At 36.0% G+C, this 25352-nt stretch overlaps 1 protein-coding gene and 1 long non-coding RNA gene across 7 annotated transcripts; one reads left to right on the top strand and one right to left on the bottom strand.

The window, feature by feature from the left end:
• Positions 1–4348: 4348 nt before the first annotated feature.
• Positions 4349–18414, bottom strand: LOC129262992 (galactose-3-O-sulfotransferase 3-like). 4 transcript variants are annotated; one of them, XM_064100536.1, is made up of 4 exons: positions 18265–18414; positions 9412–9475; positions 8514–8626; positions 4349–6945 (listed from the first exon to the last, which is right to left on the bottom strand). In XM_064100536.1, the coding sequence occupies exons 2-4, from the start codon at positions 9460–9462 to the stop codon at positions 5796–5798; spliced, it is 1314 nt and encodes a 437-aa protein (XP_063956606.1). In that variant the 5' UTR covers positions 9463–9475; positions 18265–18414; the 3' UTR covers positions 4349–5795. The 4 variants fall into 4 exon arrangements, with proteins under 4 accessions (XP_063956606.1, XP_063956607.1, XP_063956605.1 ...); XM_064100537.1 differs by lacking the exon at positions 18265–18414 and adding an exon at positions 13977–14063; XM_064100535.1 differs by lacking the exon at positions 18265–18414 and adding an exon at positions 13894–13962.
• Positions 18415–20461: 2047 nt separating this feature from the next.
• Positions 20462–23188, top strand: LOC135154396 (uncharacterized). Of its 3 annotated transcripts, none has more exons than XR_010293797.1 (4): positions 20462–20473; positions 21894–21990; positions 22392–22511; positions 22988–23188. It is a non-coding gene; the product is annotated as an uncharacterized LOC135154396 (long non-coding RNA). The 3 variants fall into 3 exon arrangements; XR_010293798.1 differs by having other exon boundaries at positions 20462–20477; XR_010293796.1 differs by lacking the exon at positions 20462–20473 and having other exon boundaries at positions 21832–21990.
• The last annotated feature ends 2164 nt before the right edge of the window (positions 23189–25352 follow it).

Raw genomic sequence — 25352 nt, 5'->3', positions numbered from 1 at the left:
TCATTAAAAAACAACATTCAAATCAAAGAACATACAAATAAATAACATTAAATACAAAAATAGAAATACATTTAACAAGAGAATAAATGAGAATATGAGAGAGCCAGCATAGGTCAATGACCTTTCTAAGGCTGGGCTCCCGAGACCATAGGTAGAATGAAAAATAATCGATCCCCCCCCCCAAACATCCCTGGATAAGAAAAGGTATATTGAAATCAATACATACACGCCTTTATCGCCTTTACAAGTCACATTTACGCAAACCGTCCGAAGCTATAAACATATAAAACATATAAAGTATATCGAAACAAATTGACAAAATTCATTTGAATTATGCTAATAAAATAAAGGACGCCAGTTCTAACACTAATGCAACTTGGACAATAATTAAAGAGGTAATGGGAACAAAGACAGATCCACCTCCTACTGATGATATGACTTTAAACAGTTTTAAAATTTAATTGACTCTTCCTTTCATGCAAATTCGTTTAATTCATTTTTCACAAATATCGGACCGGAACTTTCAAGCAACATAATAGCCCTAATGCGCGTTTCACCGACTATCTCTCCGAATCTAATCCACACTCTATATTTTTTAACCCTACGGACCCCACTGAAATTATCAATATTACACGGTCTCTTAACAGTTCAAAATCGCATGGACATGATATAATTAGTATATCTCTTTTAAACGAAATAATTCACCCACTTGCTAATCCTCTTAGTAACATTTTTAATAAATCATTATCACAAGGAGTTTTTCATGACTTATTCAAAATCGTCAAAGTCAATCCAATTTTCAAAAAAGACAATCCTCATGAAATTAGTAATTATCGTCCCATTTCTCTTCTCCCAACTATATCAAAAATCTTAGAAAAAATAGTATATAACAGTCTCTATAAATTCATCAGCAAACACAATCTGCTAACTTCTAATCAATATGGCTTTAGGAAAAATTACTCAACAAACATGGCTTTAATCCAAATCTATGATAAACTTACAAACGCCATTGCTAACAAATAACATGTCATTGGCATATTTTGTGACCTTAGTAAGGCATTTGATACACTTAATCACGACATTCTACTCTCAAAACTTAATTGTTATGGCGTACGAGGTCAATCCCTCCTTTGGTTTAAAGATTACTTAAGAAATCGAAAACAATACGTCGCATTTATTGGTTATGACTCTGATTCACTTTTATTCCACTGTGGTGTCCCTCAAGGCTCCATCTTAGGCCCACTATTATTTTTACTATATGTCAATGACATTATTAATACATCATCCATTTATCTTTTGTATTTTTCGCTAACGACACAAATATTTTTTTTATCATAAAAATCTCACTTCCTTATACAATATTTTAAATCATGAAATGAATAAAGTATCACAGTGGTTCAAAACTAACAAATTATCTTGAACACACAAAAAACTCATTACATATATTTCAAACATCATTCTCATATTTCTAAATTTCACTTACAGATTGACGGCAAGTCATTAGAACGGAAAACTCACTCTAGACTTTTAGGGGTTATCAAGATGAAACTTTATCTTGGAATGAGCATCTGCACCATATTATAATGTGTATTTCGAAAAGCATTGGAATTATTTCCAAGTTAAAATTTATTTTGCCTCTTAAAACTTTATTCCTATTGTATGATTCCTTAGTACTACCGTATATTTCTTATTGTAACGTTGCTTGGGCTAATTGTGGCTCTACAAAGCTGACTTCTATTTTTGAATTACAAAAGAGAGTTATTCGCATTTGTACAGGATCTCATTACTTGGCTCACACTGATCCTTTATTTTTCAAACAGAAAACACTAAAAGTTGCCGACTTGTATAATCTTCGTAGCTATCATTATGTTTAGGTACATTAATAATTTACTCCCGTCGTCTTTTGATGACATGTTTAAGTTCAATAGTTCTGTCCATACCTACCCAACTCGTACATCTGGAAACTTTCATCTCACAAACCCAGACTGTTAATTACCTCTAAATCAATTCGACATCATGGTCCAGACATTTGGAATAATCTTGCAGACAATATTAAATCTTGTTCCACTTTATACTCCTTAAAATCAACACTTAAAAGAAATATCATTCAATCTTATTCATCCCATACTTCAAATTAATCTTAATTAACCACTATAAATCAAATAAGAAATAATAATAAATTCTACTGCTATCTTCAGCACGCGCACCTGCATTGCACCCACTTGTTCAGTACTTAGTCACAAACCCTTTTTATGAGGCCGCCATCAATTACAAGCTTAACCGCTCACGATGGCGGTCTCCTGCGTTGATTTGTTAATGTTGCCTTTTATTATTATTAAAATGTGAAGTATATGCCCACACCATTTTTTTTCTAATTATGTATTATGATTATATTGTATACATTATGGATTATTTTGTATAATGCAAACAATGTAAATATTTTCGATAGTGTATTGTGAACGCAGAAACAAAAATAAAACAAACAAACACGTGAGTCAATGAGGGTATGTAATACTCATGTGAGCCCAATTATGATCCACCTCTCTGGCTGAGACGCAAAGGGCGATATCGCAGTTATCAAAAACAGTGTTTTTAACGGGGCCCCCGAAGGACTTCTTCATCTTTCTTTATGTGTTCATCACGCGGGCGGCAAGGTGAGATGACCAACCCAATAACTCTTCAGGTAGTGGGGGAGGGGCGGCAAAGAAAAGAAGGAGAAAAGGAAGTAAAGAAAGAAGAAGGGTATTCAAATTAGAGGTCTGCTTCCTGTCATTATATTATTAAAAAAAAAATCTTTTTCCCCCTCTACAGGGATTTTATTGGCAATAAAAAATCAATAGATACAGAGTACAATGAACAATACAATCACTAATATAAACAATGAACTGACAAGTGTAACAAAATAATTTTACATGTGGACGTCGAACAATAAAAAGATTTTTCAATCGAAACCATCTTTTGTCAAATCCGCGTTGTTTGAAATTTAGTTGGGCAATGTATTTCTTATTTTGGTAATAATTGGTTATTGAGGATTTAATGATACTGAAAACAGGAATTGTATTGTTTATTTTACAATCATATACAGTTTTTCTTACTTTAATGAAAATACAGTTGAGTGCACAATTGTTTTTTCCAATAAACCCGAATATTTTATTTTCATCTCACTGGTTTTGGTCCTAATCCAGTCCCCTAACTCTTTCCAAATGTGATTAACACGCCTGCACCCCGAGTATAGATGCAAAACCGTTTCGATTTCTTTTCGACAGAAGGTGCATTTGTTTACTGAAACTAATTTCAATTTGAAAAGCAAAACATTTGTAAATAATATACGTTGCACAACCTTATATTGAAACCTGTCATTATATTATCATTACAGCCTTTCATTTAACTCTGAGTCAGTAAAAATAAATATACATGTATTTAGGTCATTTAGCCCCCCATCAAAATATCCCGATACCGCCCCTTGTCGTTATTTTAGACATTTTTTTTAGTTTGCATAATCTATTTTGATTTGATAAATATTTACAATACACTATCGTTTCATTATCCTGTTGATAAGCGAGGTCCGTTTGTGAGTGCCGGGGATTGATTCTGGAGACCCCAATTAATCTCCCTCTTCCCAATTTCATTTTCTCCCATTTTTTTTTAAATTTAACTGGTTTATGTTCAAGCTGTAATGTGGATTTTTTAAAATATATACTATGTATAGGAGGCTGCCCTCTTTAAGCTCCGCTTTTTAGCAGCCTCCATTTCCAACCTGTTCTTGTAAAAAATCTTGAATATGTATAATTTTTTTTACATGGAGATTTGAAATACATTTTTTTGCTTATTTGTATGTCAAATGTACAAAACATAATGTAATTATTTGTATATGGAAATAAACGAAAAAAAAAAAAAAACTATTACATTAAATTTAAGATTTATTTTCATATTGTATACAATATGATTTTTTCAAAAGAATATTTGGAAGTAGAAGGGGCAGTTGCCCTAAAAACATGCTAGTAATTGGTAGATGTGACTAGACCCCACCCTTATTGGTGGTGGAATGAACAGATAGAGAAGCTATGGAAAGACAATAAAGAAGAGGAAAAAGCAGTCGTGCATTATAGTCGTAAGCAACTTTACGAACAGATTTATGTAACACTATTAAGGGTGTATATGCTTTTGAATTCAGTCGAGAATAAAAACCAAAATGTACAGAATGGAAAAAATTGCATCATGTTAAATTCTTTAATATTACATATATAAATATAAAAACCAGAATGGAAATAACATCATTTTGAAGTCTTTAATATTAAATATATAAATATAAAATATTTATTTCATAGAAACAGTTAATAGCCTAAATATAATAGGGCATGATTAATTCATTCAAACAGTATAAAGACAAACGCAACATGGATATTAATTTCACTTATTCTAGTTTACATAATGCCGCTTGTGGATGCGTACTGAAGTTGGGAATATAGGAACATCCATAATGTAATATATAGCTATGAATCGAAAATAAAATTAAAGTGGCATCGAAAATACTTCTTTTTAAATGTAAAAATATGCATTTATATATCGCCATCTGTTCCGAGGCACACTATCATTATTACCCCAACTTTAGCTCGAGCTACCGTTTCCATTGTTGTGCATTCAAGGAATTCAGGGTACCCATTCATCTCACCCGCAGTGAGTGCAGCATAATGTGGGTACATTTCTTGTCACTTTTTCTCCTCGGGACAAATCCCTTAACGCGCTTCGCGCTTCAGGCAAACTATTAATCATGATAATCGCATGGGAGAAATATATAACTCCATTGATCGAGGAAAGAACGCATTAGGGAGGACTGGTGCGATACACTGTTAGAAAATATCTACTTCAAAAAACAAAAATTCCTGCAGCAGAGTCTCGAGAACACCTGTAATCTTACTGCACTGCGTAATTTTACATGCATTTGTGTAAATTTACAGAAAATTGGTATTTGGTGTATGTAACCTAAAAAAATTATTGTAATAAGACTCTTTTCCCCTTTTCAAAAACAGAGCTGTTCTATAAAATTGTAGAAAATTGTAAAAAATCTTTCCTGATATAACAATTTACAGAATGATTTGGTTATTTCTTTCTGTAAAATCTGTTTTTTTTAACAGTGTAGCTCAGCCTCGGTAGATCTGGGGTTTCGGATTCTGGTGACCGCTTTTCAATTCTCACTTGGTGCACTAGTGCCCTTTAATTGGTAAGGCATTTAAATCCTCACAACCAGGTCCCTCGGAGAGGACCTTAAGCCGTCGGTCCTTTGGTTGCTTGCTTACAAGCTTTCATGCTTTCTTAGCGATCAGGTAAAAAATAAATTCCATTTACCATAATCAACCTCTCGGCAGGCAATATCTATAATACTTTTCTGATACGCATTTGACTTTCTTTCTTTGAGCTCCCACGAATATGACACATAATATAGGCTAGTATCGCTCCCATCTGGTTTGGTCACTGACTCACTTCGTTCCCTCGCTAATGGTCCCCCAAATTTTTAAAACCTATGGACGCATTTATTTGCATTCTCATGGTGGATGTATTTCTTATAAAGACCGTTTTCAACAATCTTATACAACATGATGTTTCATAAACCATATTCTTTGACGTCACCACACCGCCATCTTAGTGGCTGGAACAATAATAATAATTGCCTTGCATGCGTAGGTGAGCTGCAGTTGGCGCATCTCTGACAAATCTCCGTTTACGCGTATTCCTATATCCTCTGAGGGAGGGCGCTATAAGATGATGACGTCATATAATGTCTATTGCATAATATGTTAAGTCATTTTCATGTTACCCATCTGCCGTTTGTAAACTTTGTTAAATAAACGATATGGACTACCTGCCAAATTGGTACAATATTCGGAATTATTAGCCAACTCTGTCCTTACAATTTTATTCTTTCTTTTTATTAATTCCTGGGCTACACACTCGTCGTAGTCTTCTTTCAAGATTTCTCTAAATTTCACTAAGTCTTCCTCGAACGTTGGTCCGTATTTAGCAATCTTCTTCCACAGTGTGACATTAAAATGCTCGTATAACAGGTTGTCCGCCCAGTTCCATTTACGCAGCGCCGCGCGCACACCGTCCGCCATTTTGGAGGTATGCGCGCGATGGTTCTTCACGACGTAGGAAATGTCCCTGAAGTCCCAACACATTAATTTCTTCAGCAACAGAAGCGACTCATCCATATATTCCATGATCAAGACCAAGCTGAATTTCTTTGCTATATCACCAATGATCGATTTCACAATCGTTCTATCGGTGTGTATCCTTTGGTCTAATGAAAGATCGAACATCTGCCCATTGCGTGTGTAATATTTCTTATGGCCTCTTGAGAGTTGGTTCCAGTGCTGACTTGGCTTTTTGGCAAACTTGGCTATATTGCCGACGTGATGGGCACCAAAGAGCTCACTCTCCGCTCCAAAGAATGTAAAGGCAGACTCGAAATGCGAGCTTGGTTCCCGGAGAATTGTGATGTACTTCGTCTCTTCGGCCATAAACTTCTTCAACATCTCCGGCTGATAGCGCACGTGGACGGCCAGCACATTGTAGTCCTTGTAATTCTCGTAGTCTCCGACACGGACGCCAAGCGGTGGGATGAATTTGCGATTGGAGCGCTCTGTGAGCACATCGAATCTGATGTGGCCTCGCGTGGGGTCTGATTTGTAGGCTAAACACGATAACCAATGCGAGAGCGCGTATCGGTGCATGATGGAGGCCACCGTGGTACTTCCTGTTTTGTGCGTCTTGATGAAGGCTAAGTTTTTCTGACGTACACAGGTAGGTCCCACCTCAGAAGTTGCGCCAATCTGCGACGCCAAAGGATTCGGGCTTCCGTTGATGAACCTGCTAGACGTCACATTGCTGGCATCAATATCTGACGTCATGAGGATGTCACGACCACTCTGTGCTGACACGATGTTACTGTCATTAAAGCAAAAGATAGGCGAAAATGTAGTGCAATAAAAAGAGAAGAAAATGAAAGAAGGTACCAAGTTTAGGTGTCCATAGCCTGCGGCTAGATAACCGGATATCCACCGCAAGCACCATCAGAGCCGATCATCACCACCTCCAGAACCATTACAACCCCACCACCACCACCACCACAACCACCTGCACCATCATAATCATCACAATACCCACCAGCTACCATCATCATCATCATCACTGCTACCGTCAACACCTCTTTCACCACCAGCACTGTGTACAATCACCATGAACAATTACTAGCAATAATCAGGGCCCCATCTTACAAAGAGTCACGATCGATCCGATCGACTACAACTATATGGAAAGCCAGCAACGTCAATATTTAAAATATATGTTTGTCCAAAATATTTTCTAGATGTGATGTGCAATTGTGTTCTTGAAAATTCAGTGTGCTTCTCTTTGTTTACAAAGGACATCATGCAAATTTCCTGGAGAAAAAAATATGTCATTGTTGGATTTCCATATACTTTAAGATGGTCAGATCAATCGTAACTCTTTGTAAGACGTACACATACTGTACACATATAGCCTAAGTTCGCTTTTTAGCAGAAAAAGGAAACTAATTTAATGTTTCATGAAATTACATCAAAGAATTTAAGAGTTGTCCATTTTGTGACGTAATATGCCGGCAACTGCCAAAATAAGCCATATATCCCATAGATTATCTCATTAATTACATATATCTCATAAATTCGATTGATCAATGTGTCATGATGACTAGGCTACAAATATTTCCCTAATTTTAGCGTTTCTTTAAGTAATCTGTCTGATGATATAATTCTGTTGAGTGCAAATATTTCCACTTTCCTCGGAATATTATACATAATATACATCATAACATATATACAAGATATACATGCTCGCACCTTAAGTTAAACATAAAAAAACCATGCATACAGCTATGTTAGTCTTTGATTAATGTTTACAAAACCATGAATAGATTCTTTTACTTTTCCCTTTTTATCAACACCAATTTGATGTCAGGGCAACCTTAGCCTTTAATAGGGAGATTTAGAATTTTACCTCGATTATAGAGGACTGCACAGCGTAACTGCGTCATTTGGGTTCACGGTATACCAAAGTGAGCTATATAATGGAGCAATTAATGTTCAACGCATTACACTGCGCATGCCCAAACTCGACTAACGCACTTACATCATGGGTGTCGATTTGTGTTGTGAATCTATTGTTCAATTAAGGGGGTTGAGTTGTTTTATCCTCCCCAAATGAAAAATATGACGTCACGGATCGACACCAGGCCTACCTGACATATCAACTATCCGTGACGACCTTTTTTGTATCCCCATCTGAAAACGCATTTCGCCAGGATAGCGGACATGCATTATAAGCCGACTGACAAGAGGTGTTTGCGCATGCTCTGTGTGTATCGCAGTGCTTCAGACCGTCGACTTTATATGCAGAAATGGCAGACTATTTAAATGACGCACTTACATCGCAGTTCAGTCAACGTGCAATATGAAAACTCCCTAAATCATCCTTACTCGTTCTGTTTCGCAATGAAGAATATCCCAATGTGGGGTGTAGAGCTCACCATGGTCTGCGATGCGATAAGAAGGATAATCGTCGCCAGAAGAACCACAACTAACAATACTTTCTGGAAAATAAAATGTACGAAGACATCATTTGACATGGTAATGACGAAAGTGAATTATACGGTAAAATGTTAAGCCTGGTACTTGCTCACATTTGTTGATTTATTCAGGCTAAAAAGAAAGAGTGTCAAACTTTTCCAGATTGAATATATGAATAATATAATATATATTCTATTTTTACTGGGGGTGCTGAACATTGTCAAAACATCCCCAATAACAATTGATAGTCAATCCTTGGCTAGGTCAATGTAATTGATTTGTATTTCTTTCTTTTCTTGTCCATTATTATTACTATTATTTAAATTGCCAAATACTAATTGATACGAGTGCCTGCAATGATGTTTAAGATATAATTTTGAATTTTAGACAAACAAAAATAATCTAATGTTCATGCGTTAATATATTCAAATGACATTTAGCATGCACTGTACATATATATACACATCCATGTAGTTTATAATACGCTTTACCCCGTGTGGGGTCATCGAGTCTTAATAAACTTATAAACTTTGAAATTAGTGTCATTTTGTTTCTATCATTATTAGAAAAATATTGGTATTAATTGGTGACAATTTGGCAGCTCCGCATGCTGAACAACTGGTTTTGCATACGTCCATCTATATTTTGTATATCAAATGATAAAAGAGACAATGGTCGGGGGCAGGCAGGGGGAAATTGTGTTTTCTGAGACGAAAGGACAAAATATAGACAGAGAGAAGATAGAAAAAAGGGAATGGGGGGGGGGGGGGGGAGAAGAAAGGGGGGGGGGAGAGGATTTTTGTCTTACCAGCCAGCTCCCCATTGGCTGTACATTTGGTTTATTCGCTGACGTCATCATGAAGGATGATTTCCTGTTAAGGCAACCGAAGAAAGGAAAGACTTTTGTCAGCAAAAAAAGGGAAAAAAATTTGCAATAAAATAAACGATTTCACAATATTAGCATAAAAATTAACTAAATGGCTATTGGACCAACTGGTTATTAGACGAAACGGTGAGTGGTCGAATTGGCGTTAGACGAATTGGTAATAAACCTATCATGCTCTCTAGCTATTTCACACCTGTACTCTAAAAAATTAAGTGCGAATTAGCACTTAATGCCCTTGTATATAGTGACTGCACTTTGAGTGCTGATTTTCGAGTTCAAATTTGAATGACTAAATCAGCACCCAAAGTGCAGTCATTATACAAGGACATTTAGTGCTAAATTAGCACTTCGTTTTTTAGAGTGTGTTGTTTGGGTTATGCCATACCTGTAATAGCCATCATCAATCGTCGATTAACAAGAGACCAAAATCAGGCCAAATTCATTAAATCTTTCATCAATGGCAGACCTTTATAATGCATTTTGTATTCTCTATGTTTGTCCTGTGTTCTTTATGTTTATCCTTAGTATGTACATTATATAATATATTTATTTATTTATTTGCAAGTCTTTTTAGTACACTGTAAAAACTGTGGTGTTAAAACTGACACCAGTTGGTGTTAATAGAGGACCACACCCTGAGGTGTTAAAATTACACCCTCGAGATTTACCATAACACCAAATAGTGTAAATGTAACAACCAATGGTGTTGCAATAACACCTATAGGTGTTCAAATAACACTGCCAATTTAACACCGGTGTAAAATAACTGGCGTGGTCCTCTATGTACACCGGTTAACACCACAGTTTTTGCTGTGTAGGGTGGCTCCATCATCAGTAATTGGCATACTGTTATAATGTGATATGTGCTTATATTGTATGTTTTTATGGAAATGTGGAAATAAACTTTGAACTTTGCAATTATTGCAACTACCAACCATGGTAAGGCCCAGCAGCCAACCACTAGCAAGGATTAAATATATTTGTTCATTCAACGATTTCCTTAAAGGACAAGTCCACCCCAACAAAAAGTTGATTTGCGTAAAAGGAGAAAAATCCAACAAGCAAAACACTGAAAATTTCATCAAAATCGGATGTAAAATAAGAAAGTTATGACATTTTAAAGTCTTGCTTAATTTCACAAACATTTATATGCACATCTGGTGGGTATGCAAATGAGGAGACTGATGACGTCATCCACTCACTATTTCTTTTGTATTTCATTATATGAAATAGGGAATATTCTATTTTTCTCCTCCTTGTCAAGTGAAACAACGATCAATTCCTCCCTGAACATGTGGAATGAGCATTGTTAAATATTATATGATTCAGTCAAGTTGGTCCTTATTCTCAAATCTATAAAAAATGAAATATTGTATAATTCAAACAATAAAAAACAAAAGAAATAGTGAGTGAGGGACATCATCGAATGTCTCATTTGATTTGTGCATATCACCACTGATCACTGTTTTGGGGAAAATAAGCAAAACTATAAAGTGTCATAACTTTCTTATTTTACATCCGATTTTGATGAAATTTTCGGCGTTTTGCTAGTTTGATTTTTCTCTATTTATTCAAATCAACATTTTTCTTGGGTGGACTTGACCTTTAAAACATGAAAACCGTCTGCAACTGGCTATTCCACAACCTACACACACGGGCCATATGATTGATTTATGATATGATCTCGCAAATAGGAGATGTTATCAGGACTGAGTATCTTTACTAATCTCTATTGAATTAATAAATGACTATTAAACAAACAAGCGGACCTTACATTAACTTTGTAAAGAATGAAGTGTTAAGTTTTAATAGCACTTACAGTGCTTGTATAGTGACTGCACTACGAGTGCTGATTTACTAGAAAATCGGTACTCGTAGTGCAGTCACTAAACAAGCACTGTAGCTCTGTAAGTGCTAAATTAACACATTTTTTTTTTTACAGTGTATGGGGCCTATATTCATCCTTTGTTTCTTTGTAAAAGTACACTCTAAAAAGAATGAGTAAAGATTTACCCAATATTGTGTAAAAAGGGAACATGAATTTTTGGCATGTTTGGTGGGTAAGACTTTGTCCCGGGGGGGGGGGGGCACTCAGTATAATTTTATAATGCATAGTGGGTATGTGCCGCGGAGGGACCCCCATTTTTGCACTCAAATTTCCGTTCCAAGGCATAGCATTTATGTCTTATTGAGAAAAAGAACAAAGAAAGCCGCTCCAAAGCATAGCATTTTCTTCTTATTGAGAAAAAAAAGAAAGAAATCCGCTCCAAAGCTTCGCTTATTTTCCGTTACGCCGTTCCGGCCGTATTGATATGCTAAAATGAGCCGCAATTTTGGTGAAAAGCGGCCGCAGAGCGCTGTCCGACCATCGCCTCTGCGCTGGCGCACCCGGTGCCCGTACCGCCGGGCTAGCTGCACGCACGTTCCATAAGGATGCATACGCACTTACACGCAGGCGGCCCGTTCCAAGGACCCCCGTTTTCACAAACATTTGTAGTTCCGAAGCCCGTTCCGAGGACCCTCCTTTTTACAATAAGCCCGCTCCAAGGCCCCCGTTTTTTGTCTCGCCCGCGGCACATACCTACTACTTTTTGGGTCGAGTACCCCCCCCCCCGGGACTTTGTCCAATATTATGCAAAATGCACGTTATATGGGTAAATATCAACGAAACATTGGGTAAATTTTTACACAAATTTTGTTAAATTTTGCCCAATATAGGCCTACATGCCTACATGACTTGTTCCTTGTTTACCCAAGGGTAAACTATTATTTTTTATAGTTTATGAATATATTGGACTGTGAACTTTGGATAGCCTTGATACATATATACCCTTCGATCAAACAATCAAAGATAAAGTGGTCATTTTTGTTTTTAATATCAATGGTCAATTTATTTTGCGCAGTTACTATATACTCTACACTGCACGTGCATACATGGTATCATATTATTACCCCGGCTGTAGCTGAGCCGGTAAATTGCCAATTCGTCTACTGTCAACTCGTCCACTCACCACATGGTCTACCTTCATTAAGTCTAATGCCATTCCGTCCATCAACATTTCGTCTAATAACCATTTGGTCCAATACCATTTGGTCTAATCATCACTTCGTCTAATCACCATTTCGTCTAATAACATTTCGTCTAATAACCAGTTGGTCTAATACACATTTTGTTTTCATTCATTTTGCACAATTAACGCTTTTACCATTTCGTCTCATTAACAATTGGTATGATATATGCATTCATTTTGTCAAATGAACACTAGTCCAATTACACCATGGTAATGGACTAAATGGCTATTGGACCAACTGGTTATTAGAAGAAACGGTGAGTAGACGAAATGGCAATTAGACCATGTGCATGGATATTGGACGAATTGATAGTAGACCAAATGAAAGTAGACGAGTTGGCAATTGGATGAATTGGCATCAGACGAAGTGGAAATAAACAGCTGAGCCGCCATCTACAGGCGCTAAAGTATTCAAGGAATACATCATAACAGATACACCTTCACCTTACCTGGGTTGAGTGCAGCACAACATGGATAAGAAGAAAAACACGCCAAAGCTAGGATTCGAACCCGCATCCCTCTGATTGAAAGACGACGATTGTATCCACTAGACCAAGGTGCCCCATGCACTGTTTAGTCTATAGATGTAATGGTCATTTAATCTCTCTATAAAAAGCAGGAATGCCTGGAAAGGTACAAAAACATTATTTTTTCCTCCAAATTATCATAGACATGTCGTTGCGATGTATTAAGCGCTATATAAAAGGGGATTGTTATTATTACACAGGAATGTTATAGATATTATAGATATCAAATATAGAGTATCAAGATATCCAATTCATGCAGATAGCCAAGATATTAAATCTTGGATTAATGGTTTCTCGATTACTCAAAGGTCTAACCATAATAATGGTATTTTTGGCTGTATAATATAATAATAATAATATTCCGCATTTATATAGCGCTTAATACATCGGAACGACGTCTCTAAGCGCTTTACAGACATATTATTACCCCGGTCCTCGGATCCTTGCATGCCTGCATACAATGTATGCACCTTCTCCACTCCCTGGGGAGCATTCCAACAAGAGTTCCAAGACTCAATTGCTAAGCATACTACATAGAGGCTTTCACATCCTATCGGGTACCCATTTAACACCTGGGTGGAGAGTGGCAAAGTGTGGATTAACGCCTTGCCAAAGGACGCTAGGCCATGGTGGGATTCGAACACACGACCCTCTGATTGCAAGGCGATAGTCAGAACCGCTACACCACGACGCTTCCACTAATATGAACAGGTCATTATAGGCGTGCGGCCGTGCAGAGACGAGATGACATACAAATGACGTTTCAGAGGAAAGACAATGTAGCTATAAAGAATAAATATACATACCGACATTCGGATATCCAACAATATAAATTTTCAAGTTTCTGAACGAGGTATCAAGTATTTTTGTTCATAACTACCTGTCTTACCGAAGTGTATGAATACTACTCAGATAATTCGGTATAATGAAAGATCCAAAAAGAAATATACCTTACAACATTGGTCCCAGTGCATATAAAGTACTATTGCACGCTTACCCATGCGTGACCTTGGAATGAAATAGTAGCCGCAAAGTAGAACTACCAACTCTGTCGGACCCACTTGGAAATCAAATTGAAATCTTCTTTTCCGATTATCTTTTATCTATCTGACATACAGAGAGATGAAGGGAATGCTGAATTAGTCTCACATCTCAGACCATGCACTTCCGAGAAGTTAATTGGCATATTTGGTCAAAATGATTCTTAGAAGCAATACGATTGCAATTTTATACTGCAATACATTCACATCTATATTGATTTAATATAATTCTTGATACACCATGTAATCGAGGTTATCAAATCTTTATTAAGTAAATACGAGCTGCCGCCTTTTTATTTTTATTTTTTTTTAATTATAAAAGAGCCTACCAATTAAGACTATCGGAGAACATCAACTATTAAAGTGTCAAGGAACTACACGTACAGAAAAAAATATACAACGCTGTTTACTATTTGTAACTTACAGTAATTGTTTAAACCGTTTAAACAAGTGTTTAAATCTTAAAGGACAAGTCCACCCCAACAAAAAGTTGATTTGCGTAAAAGGAGAAAAATCCAACAAGCATAACACTGACAATTTCATCAAAATCGGATGTAAAATAAGAAAGTTATGACATTTTAAAGTTTCGCTTAATTTCACAAAACATTTATATACACATCCTGGTGGGTATGCAAATGAGGAAACTGATGACGTCATCCACTCACTATTTCTTTTGTATTTTATTATATGAAATATTCTAATTTTCTCCTCATTGTCAAGTGAAACAACGATTAATTCCTCCTGAACATGTGGAATTAGCATTGTTTAATACCATATGGCTCAGTAAAGTTGGTCCTTATTGTCAAATCTGTACAAAATAAAATATTGTATAATTCAAACAATAAAAAACAAAAGAAATAGTGAGTGAGTGACATCATCGACTCTCTCATGTGCATGTCACTGAGTTGTGCATATCACTGTTTTGTGAAAAATAAGTGAAACTTTAAAATGCCATAACTTTCTTATTTTACATCTGATTTTGATGAAATTGTCAGCATTATGCTAGCTTGATTTTTCTCTATTTATTCAAATCAAAATTTTTCTTGAGTGGACTTGACCTTTAAGCAATAAAGTTTAATTTTCAATATCTAATCTTCAATAAATGAAACATGATTGTTTAAACGGTTAAACAAATACTGTAAGGTTCATAATAGTAAACAGCGTTGTATAAAATCTTAAACAGTGTTTTTACCGTGAAACATACGAGCGAATTTTTGCAACTACTACACAGACGCTTTCTGGAACGTTGAGAATCTACACTGTAAAAACTGTGGTGTTAAAACTGACACCAGTTGGTGTTAATAGAGGACCACACCCCGAGGTGTTAAAGTTACACACTAGAGATTAAAAATAACACCAAAGCGTGTAAATGTAACAACCAAAGATGTTGTAATGACACCTATAGGTGTTAAACTAATACCACCAATTAATTCAACACCGGAGTAAAATAACTGGTGTGGTCCTCTATGTACACCGGTTAACTCCACAGTTTTTGCTGTGTATTGGCACAGCAGTCTTTGTCGAAAATTGGTGAATCAATATGGCAGTTACAAGCAGTGACTCTAAGCATGGACCTATAAGAAATGGACGATTAACGCGGGCATTCTTTTGATGCAATCATAGTCGCCGTATCCTGATTATGTGCATATTAATGAGAACATACAGGTGTTTTGACAATAGCGGCTACCGAGGCGAATCTGATCTTTACAAAGGAATCTTTTTCCTCTTCTTGGCGTTTGTTGGCTGATGTCCTGTAACAGATTATACCTTTCAATTAAGATGGTTCAGTTTTGGAGCAGCAAATTGAGAAGCAGACGATTTTTGTGATATCAAATATATTATTATCGATTTGCACACTTCTGCACACTCATAATGACCTTACTAACAACGAGAGGGGGACGACCCCTACAAGAAACCCACCATATTTCTCTGGAATGTCATGAGGAAATCTTTAAAATGTGATTATAAATTACAATCAATCAATTTCATTTCAGCCTCTATCTCGAAATATTCATACATTTTCCCAAATAAAAACAACGGAACGAAGATATTTATTTGTAAACCAGAACTGCACATTAATTTCAGAGAATTCAGGTAATTTATTACCTTCTGCGCATACAATTTGTCTAATGTTAAATGTCTAATCACCGAAAGCTTCTGTAACTCATGGTTTAGTTGACGGCGACCATGATGGTATCACAGCAGATAAAATATGAAGAGAATGTTATTCACATGACAATAACAGTCAGATGTTAGTGAATTCCTTAACTAACCGATGAATGTCCAGCTTTCATAGGTCCATGCTCTAAGCATGGACCTATAAGAAATGGACGATTAACGCGGGCATTCTTTTGATGCAATCATAGTCGCCGTATCCTGATTATGTGCATATTAATGAGAACATACAGGTGTTTTGACAATAGCGGCTACCGAGGCGAATCTGATCTTTACAAAGGAATCTTTTTCCTCTTCTTGGCGTTTGTTGGCTGATGTCCTGTAACAGATTATACCTTTCAATTAAGATGGTTCAGTTTTGAAGCAGCAAATTGAGAAGCAGACGATTTTTGTGATATCAAATATATTATTATCGATTTGCACACTTCTGCACACTCATAATGACCTTACTAACAACGAGAGGGGGACGACCCCTACAAGAAACCCACCATATTTCTCTGGAATGTCATGAGGAAATCTTTAAAATGTGATTATAAATTACAATCAATCAATTTCATTTCAGCCTCTATCTCGAAATATTCATACATTTTCCCAAATAAAAACAACGGAACGAAGATATTTATTTGTAAACCAGAACTGCACATTAATTTCAGAGAATTCAGGTAATTTATTACCTTCTGCGCATACAATTTGTCTAATGTTAAATGTCTAATCACCGAAAGCTTCTGTAACTCATGGTTTAGTTGACGGCGACCATGATGGTATCACAGCAGATAAAATATGAAGAGAATGTTATTCACATGACAATAACAGTCAGATGTTAGTGAATTCCTTAACTAACCGATGAATGTCCAGCTTTCATAGGTCCATGCTCTAAGCAAACGATATAATTGCAGTTTTTTGTCAGCTCGACCCGAACCTTAGGACGATCAGCTGTCCCGGTTAAAAGACAAGTCCACCCCAACAAAAAGCAGATTTGAATAAATAGAGAAAAATCAAACAAGCACAACACTGAAAATATCATCAAAATGTTAAACAATTGTAATTCCACATGTTCAGGGAGAAATGAAACTTTGTTTCACATGACAATGAGGAGAAAATTAGAATATTTATTATAATAGAATACAAAAGAAATAGTGAGTGATCGATGCCATCAGTCCCTCATTTGCATACCGACCGAAATGCTCACTATTTTTTTAAATAAAGCGAAACTTTAAATGTCATAACTTTCTTATTTTACACCCGATTTTGATGAAAATTTCAGTGTTATTCTTGTTTTGTTTTCTCTTTTCATTCAAATGAACTTTTTGTTGGAGTGGACTTGTCCTTTCATTACAAACTTCTCTTAGAGCGGTTCGTTACACACATATGTCGCGCAGCTTCATTTGCTCTGCATAAAATTGGCAAAATTCGTGATCTTACTGATATACAAAAAAAAAAAAACACAGAACGTCTATGTTCCGTGCTTTTATTATGTGCCACTTTGATTTCTGCAATAGTCTACTCCTTCACTTACCTATATTATAATTGCCAAATTAAAAGACTCCAAACTATCCAACAGCACGACTCGTTGTTCACCATGAAACGTGATCAGATATCCCGTCTTACAGCATTTCCCTTGGTTACCAATCCAGTTTCGAATCCAATTTAAGATTTTGTTGCCAGTATATCAATGTTTCTATGGACTTGCTCCTTCATACTTAAATGATTTAGTCACTCTCTATAAGCCGACACGTCGTCTACATTCACAAAGTAAGAATTCATTATAAATCATTCCTCCAATAAAAATATCAACCAAATCATATAGTCAACGTTCATTTACTCATGCAGCCCTTGTTTTTATGAAACAATCCGAACAAACTCCCAAATTCCCTGAAAACAGTTGATTCAGTTAAAAAAAAAAACAGCCCTTAAAACCCATACTTATTTAAATTGAACCTGACCTCAACAAAGTGTACTCACCATTACATATTATCTCATCCTCTCCTTTATTTTCTGATGCGCATAAAATAGAGACACATTTGTTATGCGCTATATGAGATCTGATTATTATTATCATTATTAAATAATAGTCAGATTCAGATCATTCACCATGCTCGCAGCTATAAATATACACAGCAGCTGTCCCACTGTCATCACCTGCACACGCACACAAGACACTATTTTAGATTTGTATAAGCTTGTATCGACAAGGTACAAAGTGCACGGAGATAACATTAAATATTGAAGATCATTTTAATTAAACCATTAAAATGTGGGATTTGGGTAATTATGATATAACATGGTTATGGAGCAGCTGCTCGGAAAAAGTACGTCACGAAATTAATTTGTCAAAGCTCTTTAAAAAACTGATGTATTTGACCAAACTGTCATCAAGATTTTTCTCCAATTATTATACTTTTATCAAAACCACAGGCTGTTCCAGGGGGGGGGGGGCAAAGCCGGCAGGTGCCCCTCAATGAAGACCTCTTTTTTTTTGCTTGTCAAATTTTTCCTCGGGGATAATATGCTCCCCCTTTTTTAACACTTCCTGGATCCGCCCCTGATCGATACCAACTTGGTGTCAGGACAAACTTTCCTTTTAGCGCCACTATATGAAATGTCCAAACATTGTATCAAAATACAGATGCATATATTTTTTGCAGGACATTGTAAGAAAATAATGTGCCTTCATGATTACTGGGCTATCATACATGAATAGGCCCATGCGATAGATTTGGACACAATATCACATAATTATCATCTTTCCCACTTTACTTTTATTTATCCTCCTTCCGTTTTCATGGTTTTCTTAGATGTAGAACTCTTCGATTTTGCCATGTAGAAATCGGCTATGTAGGAAAATGACCATTCGGCCTGGTTCCGAATTTTCGAAGTGTTGGCTGCTCGTCTGTTGTCAACGGGTCTTGTAAGAGAGACTACGGCTGAGTTATAAACCAGCTAGCGTTGGGTCACAGAGAGCTTACTTTTCAGTTGTCATTTTACTCCTTCTCTCATCACATGCAAAACAATTTAGAAATTCACAACTCATGAGCCATTTTGTACCTCATAAGTTTTCTTCAACAGTTACATATAATCCTTGGGTTTATTTTCATTTGGTCCTATGCCAATTCGTCCAATTGCCAACTCGTCTACATAATCATGTGGTCTACCATCAGTTCGTCCAATATCCACATGGTCTAATTGCAATTTTGTCCACTCACCGTTTCGCCAAATAACCAGTTGGTCCAATAGCCATTTAGTCCATATACCGTTGGTTCTAATTAGACCAAGTGTTAATTGGGTAAAATGAATGAAAATAAAACGAATATTAGACCAATTGGTTATGAGACGAAATAGACGAACTTGTGATTAGACGAAGTGGTAGGCTTAATTGGACCAAATGGTTGTTAGACGAAATGTTGATGGAAAGGATGGCATTAGAGTAAATGAAGGTAGACCATGTGGTGATAAATTGAACGAGTTGGTAGTTGGCGAATTGGTAATTTACCATTCACTGGACTATCTTATCAATTCCTTTTTATAATTAGGCCTATTACTGTGAACGGTGAGACGATTATTTATTAGCCGGTAAATTTGAGTGAACTTCAGGGCCTACAGTTGCCGATTTTTATCGTGTTGTTTTATTTTATTTAATGATATATATATTTTTTCTAGGGTGGGGGTTGTTTATGTTTTGGTGGTTTATCATATTTGTTATTTTTTTTATTATTAATTTCATTCATTCATCATCGTCATTATTACATAATTATCATTATAATTTTTTGGGGGTGCGTGTGGGGGGAGGGGGGTAGGGTTTGTTACAACCATAGAGATGTATACTAACTTACATCTCTATGGTTACAACCGATCAAAGACCTTATAATATATTACTAGACCGAAAGCTGCGTGCGCGTTCAGCACAAAACAAATGAGATTAGGCTCCGCCTACCGCGATCATTTGAAGACGAAAATAAGCCCTCATTGACATTCATGAGCATGAAGATATTCATAATCCGGCCTTTTCATTGGCTAAGAGCGTCCTTAATACGCGATTTCCCCGATTCTTTGTCATCGATACTAGTGGTATCGTGTTACAGAATTAATTATTCATTTGACCTCGTTACGTCATCTAATTTATTCATTCTGAAACTTTTCTTTCCACACACAAAATGGACCTCCGAACACTCCGGTGAGTACGTATTAATTGATATAACCACATGAATTCAGTGGACTATTTACACATTTCATGCTGTATTTTGTGATCTTAGTTTATTTCTTTAACAAATTAGAGAGTTTGCTATCATTCTTCTGTTAAAGGAAAGCAGAATTTGGTCTTTGAAATTGAAGTTAGATTGTCATCGTCGCCCAGTGCAGCCTGTATGTTGCTTGCAGTGTTGTGGTTATGCCGCTGTGTTTAACCACATGTATTTTGTACGGGCTCCTAGCCGGCTGGGAATCGAGAGATAATCGGGCTGGTTTGGTTCACCTCCAACAAGGACCAACCCACGATTGATTAAAACAAGAAGAATGAGGCTTCTTTTTGTACACTGTAACGTTAGATCTCGAGGGAGATCTGCATCTATCTTCAGTAGATCGAGACTCAGTCAGGAATAAACTGTGAAGCGGAGTATGGATGAAGATACGCCTGTCATTGTGTCAATCCTCACTCCTCAGACTCGGTCCTCACTTTGTTTCAGATATCAAATTTATTTTGCATAACTTCAGGCTTCTGCATTTAGCCCCCACCCATTTTAACTCTTATTGTTATTTATAAATATAGTTAGACTCGGTCTTAGAAATAACATGCTTCTCTGCATGTTTGTCTTATTATCAATAGGCCTAGATCTAGGCTACTTTACTTTTATTTATTCATCGATGCTATCAAGACAAGAGCTAGGGCTAACTTATACTTTCCCAACCCTCGACACTTACCCCCAGGGCTTATGATCTAGGTCTGTAATTTAGATCTAGGTCTGGGCCTAAACGACTCCATTTACATACATGTACGAGTATGACTGTCAGTGGACCAAGGACTAGATCTAGATCTACTCTTGGTCAATAATGGCAATGAAGTCTTAGCCAGGAATAAAAGTCAGAGTCAGACATAAAAAATTTCTAAACCAATATAGGGTCTAGATCTCGGTTTAGAACCTAAGCTTTACTTTCTAGGTCTAGATAGATCGAGAGTCCATCGTTAGTCTAGATCTAGACCTAATTTAGATACATGAATGCTGTCGCACAGCACTGAGTCTTGTTGGACTAGATCTAGACTAAATAGATCTAGACCTAGTGCATGAGATTATGAAATTATGTTAAAATCAAATGAAATAAGATTCGGAAATAAAAAGATCCAGATTTTTTTTTTGGGGGGGGGGGCAGACATGTGAAAAAATTTAGAGAAACCTAAAATTCAGAAAGCGAGGGCCAGAAGCGACCAATATTACCTAGGGCCGTTTTGTGCATTTTCTAAAGTAAAATTGAAGGATGTCATGCAATTCTCTTTCTAAAAAAGGTTTCACATGTCAGCTCTTACCCAAACCCCTCCCCCTATACATACGGCCATGAAAAAGATCACTTCTTATTATTGTTCTCTTTTCTTTCACAAACAGGTTGAGTTTGAAGAACAAGAAAAACAGTAGAGGTCTACCTATATGGTTCAAGATGATGATCATAAGTGCATGCATCATTTTGCAGATTCTCATCCAGGTATAAAACTTAAACTAACCCATACAAAATTACAGATACATTACATGCATTGAATGTTAACCATGTTTACATTCAATAAGAATAATCCGAGCCACAAAGAGGTAGGATCTGTAATGAATATAGACACTTCTTAAATATACAGGCTCTCGAGTCTAAAATAGAACCAATGCCAAAAGTTATGTATCTTGGGCAAATTTATAAAATATCGGTAAGGTCATGTACTTGATCTACTAGTAATTAAATGGCCTTTTTATTTCCTATTTGTTTTAAACAAAGCAATATCTATTTTCCATATTTTACAAAAATTCATTTTATTCATTCTTTAGTGTGATATTCATATTTCATATTTGTAGATTTACGATTTTTTTTTAAATCTTGTTATTTTACATTTTGTCCAATAGGATGATGCAGTTTTACAATTTCCATGGAGGTGATTGATGATGATAAATTATTGGTGAAGTAGGCCTAATAGAACAGCGACTAGACCACAAAGAGAAATACAACCTACAGCAGTTATATGAGTGAGTTAATTAGTGAATATTTTTAATAATGGAGGTTGTTCACATTTTTTTGGCAACAAATAGACCTGCCTTTGAAAAACCCATTTCAATTTTGTTTTTAGATTATAGTTAGTGTCGTTTTTAATCACAGATCAAAATATTCTGTGCAACAAAACATATCAACTTTAATTCTGACTATTTATATAATTTACATATGTTGATTCATATATTCATATTTATGAGAAATCTCTGACATTTTTTCATAGAGTACATGTAGTTATAATGGAGAGTGGTATGTAAACTGTATAGAACAGGTTTAAGTGATATGCTTTATGGAAGTACAAGTTTATAATTAGTAGAAGTAAGATTTCCTGTTATGTGTTGAAGAATCATATATATGTATAGTCTCGCTTTTCTTAAAACATTTATGTTTTATAAATCACGACAATTTTAATTTAAATTCATTGATTTTCTTTCTCTATTTTTTCAATCTGCAGGACTGGTGTAACAGATGTTTTCATTCAAGAAATCCAACAATTCAAGAGTCTGACTTAGGAACCACTTGATGAAGATGGAAAGGGTTTTTTTTTCCAAGTCCAATTTTTCAACAACAAAAAAATTATTATCACAACCCCAAATTCATGACGTATGAAATTTCTTGTTGATTTTCATTAAAACTGGTTGCAAAAGGAGAAGCTAGAAACATACAAATAGGAGCGGCGGAGTGAAGTTGAAAGTGGGGGGGCATAGGGAAAATGCTGTATTATGTGAATTTTTTAAGAAGTTGCGAGCGAGCAAAATTTTGACATTTTAAAAAAGAAAATCTAAAATATTTCACCCTTTTCTCTTTTTTTTTCTTGGTCGTGATTTTTTTTTTTTTTTTTTTTTTTTTTTTTTTTTGGGGGGGGGGGGGGGCAAGAGTCCTTCAAGCCCCCCCTCCATCTGTACGAAACTGCTTATATACCCCCACTCATGAATTATTAAACTTAATGCACAAAGGATTTCCTTCATAAGTATATTATCGAAATGAGAATATTGTTTTCTTGTTTCAAAGGGCAATCGTCATGGTGGCCATTAAAAAGGGTCCTTCTCAGGTGAAAGGGGCACAGAACAAGTTCTTTAGGAGCACTTTTCTTGGGTAAAAGGGGGCAGTGATTCGAGAAAGGGCACTTACAAGAAGGCGAGGGGGCACTCTTTAACACATGAAACGGGCCCTCAGATGAAAGGGCACAGAACACGTTCCAGGAGGGGGGGGGGCATTTTGGGGTTTAAAAATTGCATACAAGGAAGAGCACTTGGTAACATCTAAAACAGCGTTCTCGTCAGGTAAAAGGGACACAGTACACGTTCGTGAGGGGGCATTTTTCTTGCATAAAAAGGCACTTTTCAGTGCTTAAAGAAGTAGGGGGAACTGTGCCCCCCCCCTCCCCAGGATCGCTGCCCCAGCATACAAAAAAAAATATTCTTTTTGGTTCAAAGTATTAACATACGCTTAAGAAAAAGGTAAAGCTTAATCCTCTGATAATGTGATATTTTTTATGGCTAATTAATAAAATTCACCACTAACCAGAGAATTCCTTTATGTCTTTCATTTGTGTTCATATAGTATTTGTACAGAGCTAAAATGAAAGGGATTTGGAATTTGCAAAATTCAAAATGAGATGAAGATCGAGAGAGGGAAAGATTGATGAGAAGTGGATTGAAAAGAGATGAGAAAGAAATGGAGGGGCACATATGAAGAGATAATTTAGAGGGGGGGGGGTGGTAAGAGAGCTAGAATGTGGGAAGTAGGAACAAAAGGGGTGGAAGAGAAATAAGACGAGATTTATGGAAACCAGGAGACGGGTAACAAGTGGGAAAAGAAGAAGGAAATATATGAAGAGTTTAGTTGCAAAAGGGGTTAGGGCCACTTTGGACCATTCCGAGAGTTTTTATTCTCACTTATTGCAATATTCTTATGAGAAACTAAATTGTCATGATGTACTACTCTATCATGTGAACATAAAATTGGGTATAAAAGAAATCTACCCGTCTTCAATTTTTTTCTATATACTAAAACAAAAATATAATTGTGTACCTAGCCCCTTTTGCAAGTAAATTGAAGTGAATCCAATCTCTTTTGATTAAAAAAGTGATTTTTTTTTGCCACTTCCATTCACGTTTTCATTTGAATTTCAAATTTTCTTTGGTATCATCAGAGTGACTGAAAATTTAGAGGTTTAGAGACAGAAAACAATAAAATATATGAAAAATGGACCTAACCCCTTTTGACAAATGAGTTCTTCAGAAGAGTTTAGTTGCAAAAGGGGTTAGGTCCACTCCAAGAAAATAATTCTTTTTTAATTCTCCCATATTGCAATATTCTTATGCGAAACTGAATTTTCATGATACCCTACCATGAGAACATGAAATTGGGTATAAAAGATATCTACTTGTCTTCATATTTTTTAAGATATTATTTTCCAAAAAAAGTCTGTGTGGACCTAACCCCTTTTGCAACTAAACTGAAATGGACCTAACCCCTTTTGAAAAAAAGGTGATTTTTCTTTGCCATATTAGTTCACTTTTTAATAGGAATTTCAACTTTTCTATGGTATCATCTTATATAGCTACTAAAAATCTTTACATTAAGACATAAGAATCAAGTTTGATGAAAAATGGACCTAACCCCTTTTGAAAATGAGCTCTACATATGTAGGAGAAAGTGGGAAAATGATTAAATGGAAAAAAAAAAACAGAGTAAGAAATGCTGGAGAATAAAGGGGACAGGATTCACAGGAAACGTATTAAACATGATAAATTAGGGCCCGTTTCATCATGAGTTACAAGTATGGTAATTACGATTTAGGGATTGCAAAAGCA

This window comes from Lytechinus pictus, chromosome 6 (genome assembly GCF_037042905.1).
Source record: "Lytechinus pictus isolate F3 Inbred chromosome 6, Lp3.0, whole genome shotgun sequence".
NCBI lineage: Eukaryota > Metazoa > Echinodermata > Echinoidea > Temnopleuroida > Toxopneustidae > Lytechinus > Lytechinus pictus.
The sequence above is the reverse complement of the archived record's forward strand: the minus strand, read 5'-3'. Positions and strand labels throughout refer to the sequence as shown.

What these genes read in the sequence shown, in the direction of transcription:
- LOC129262992 (XM_064100534.1), bottom strand. Translation starts at nt 13,032, where the DNA reads ATGTTGTGCTGCACTCAACCCAG. An exon ending in TTGTGCTGCACTCAACCCAG is followed by an intron (nt 9,476 to 13,009) that starts GTAAGGTGAAGG and finishes TTGCCTTAACAG; the next exon opens with GAAATCATCCTTCATGATGA. An exon ending in AGCCAATGGGGAGCTGGCTG is followed by an intron (nt 8,627 to 9,411) that starts GTAAGACAAAAA and finishes TTTATTTTCCAG; the next exon opens with AAAGTATTGTTAGTTGTGGT.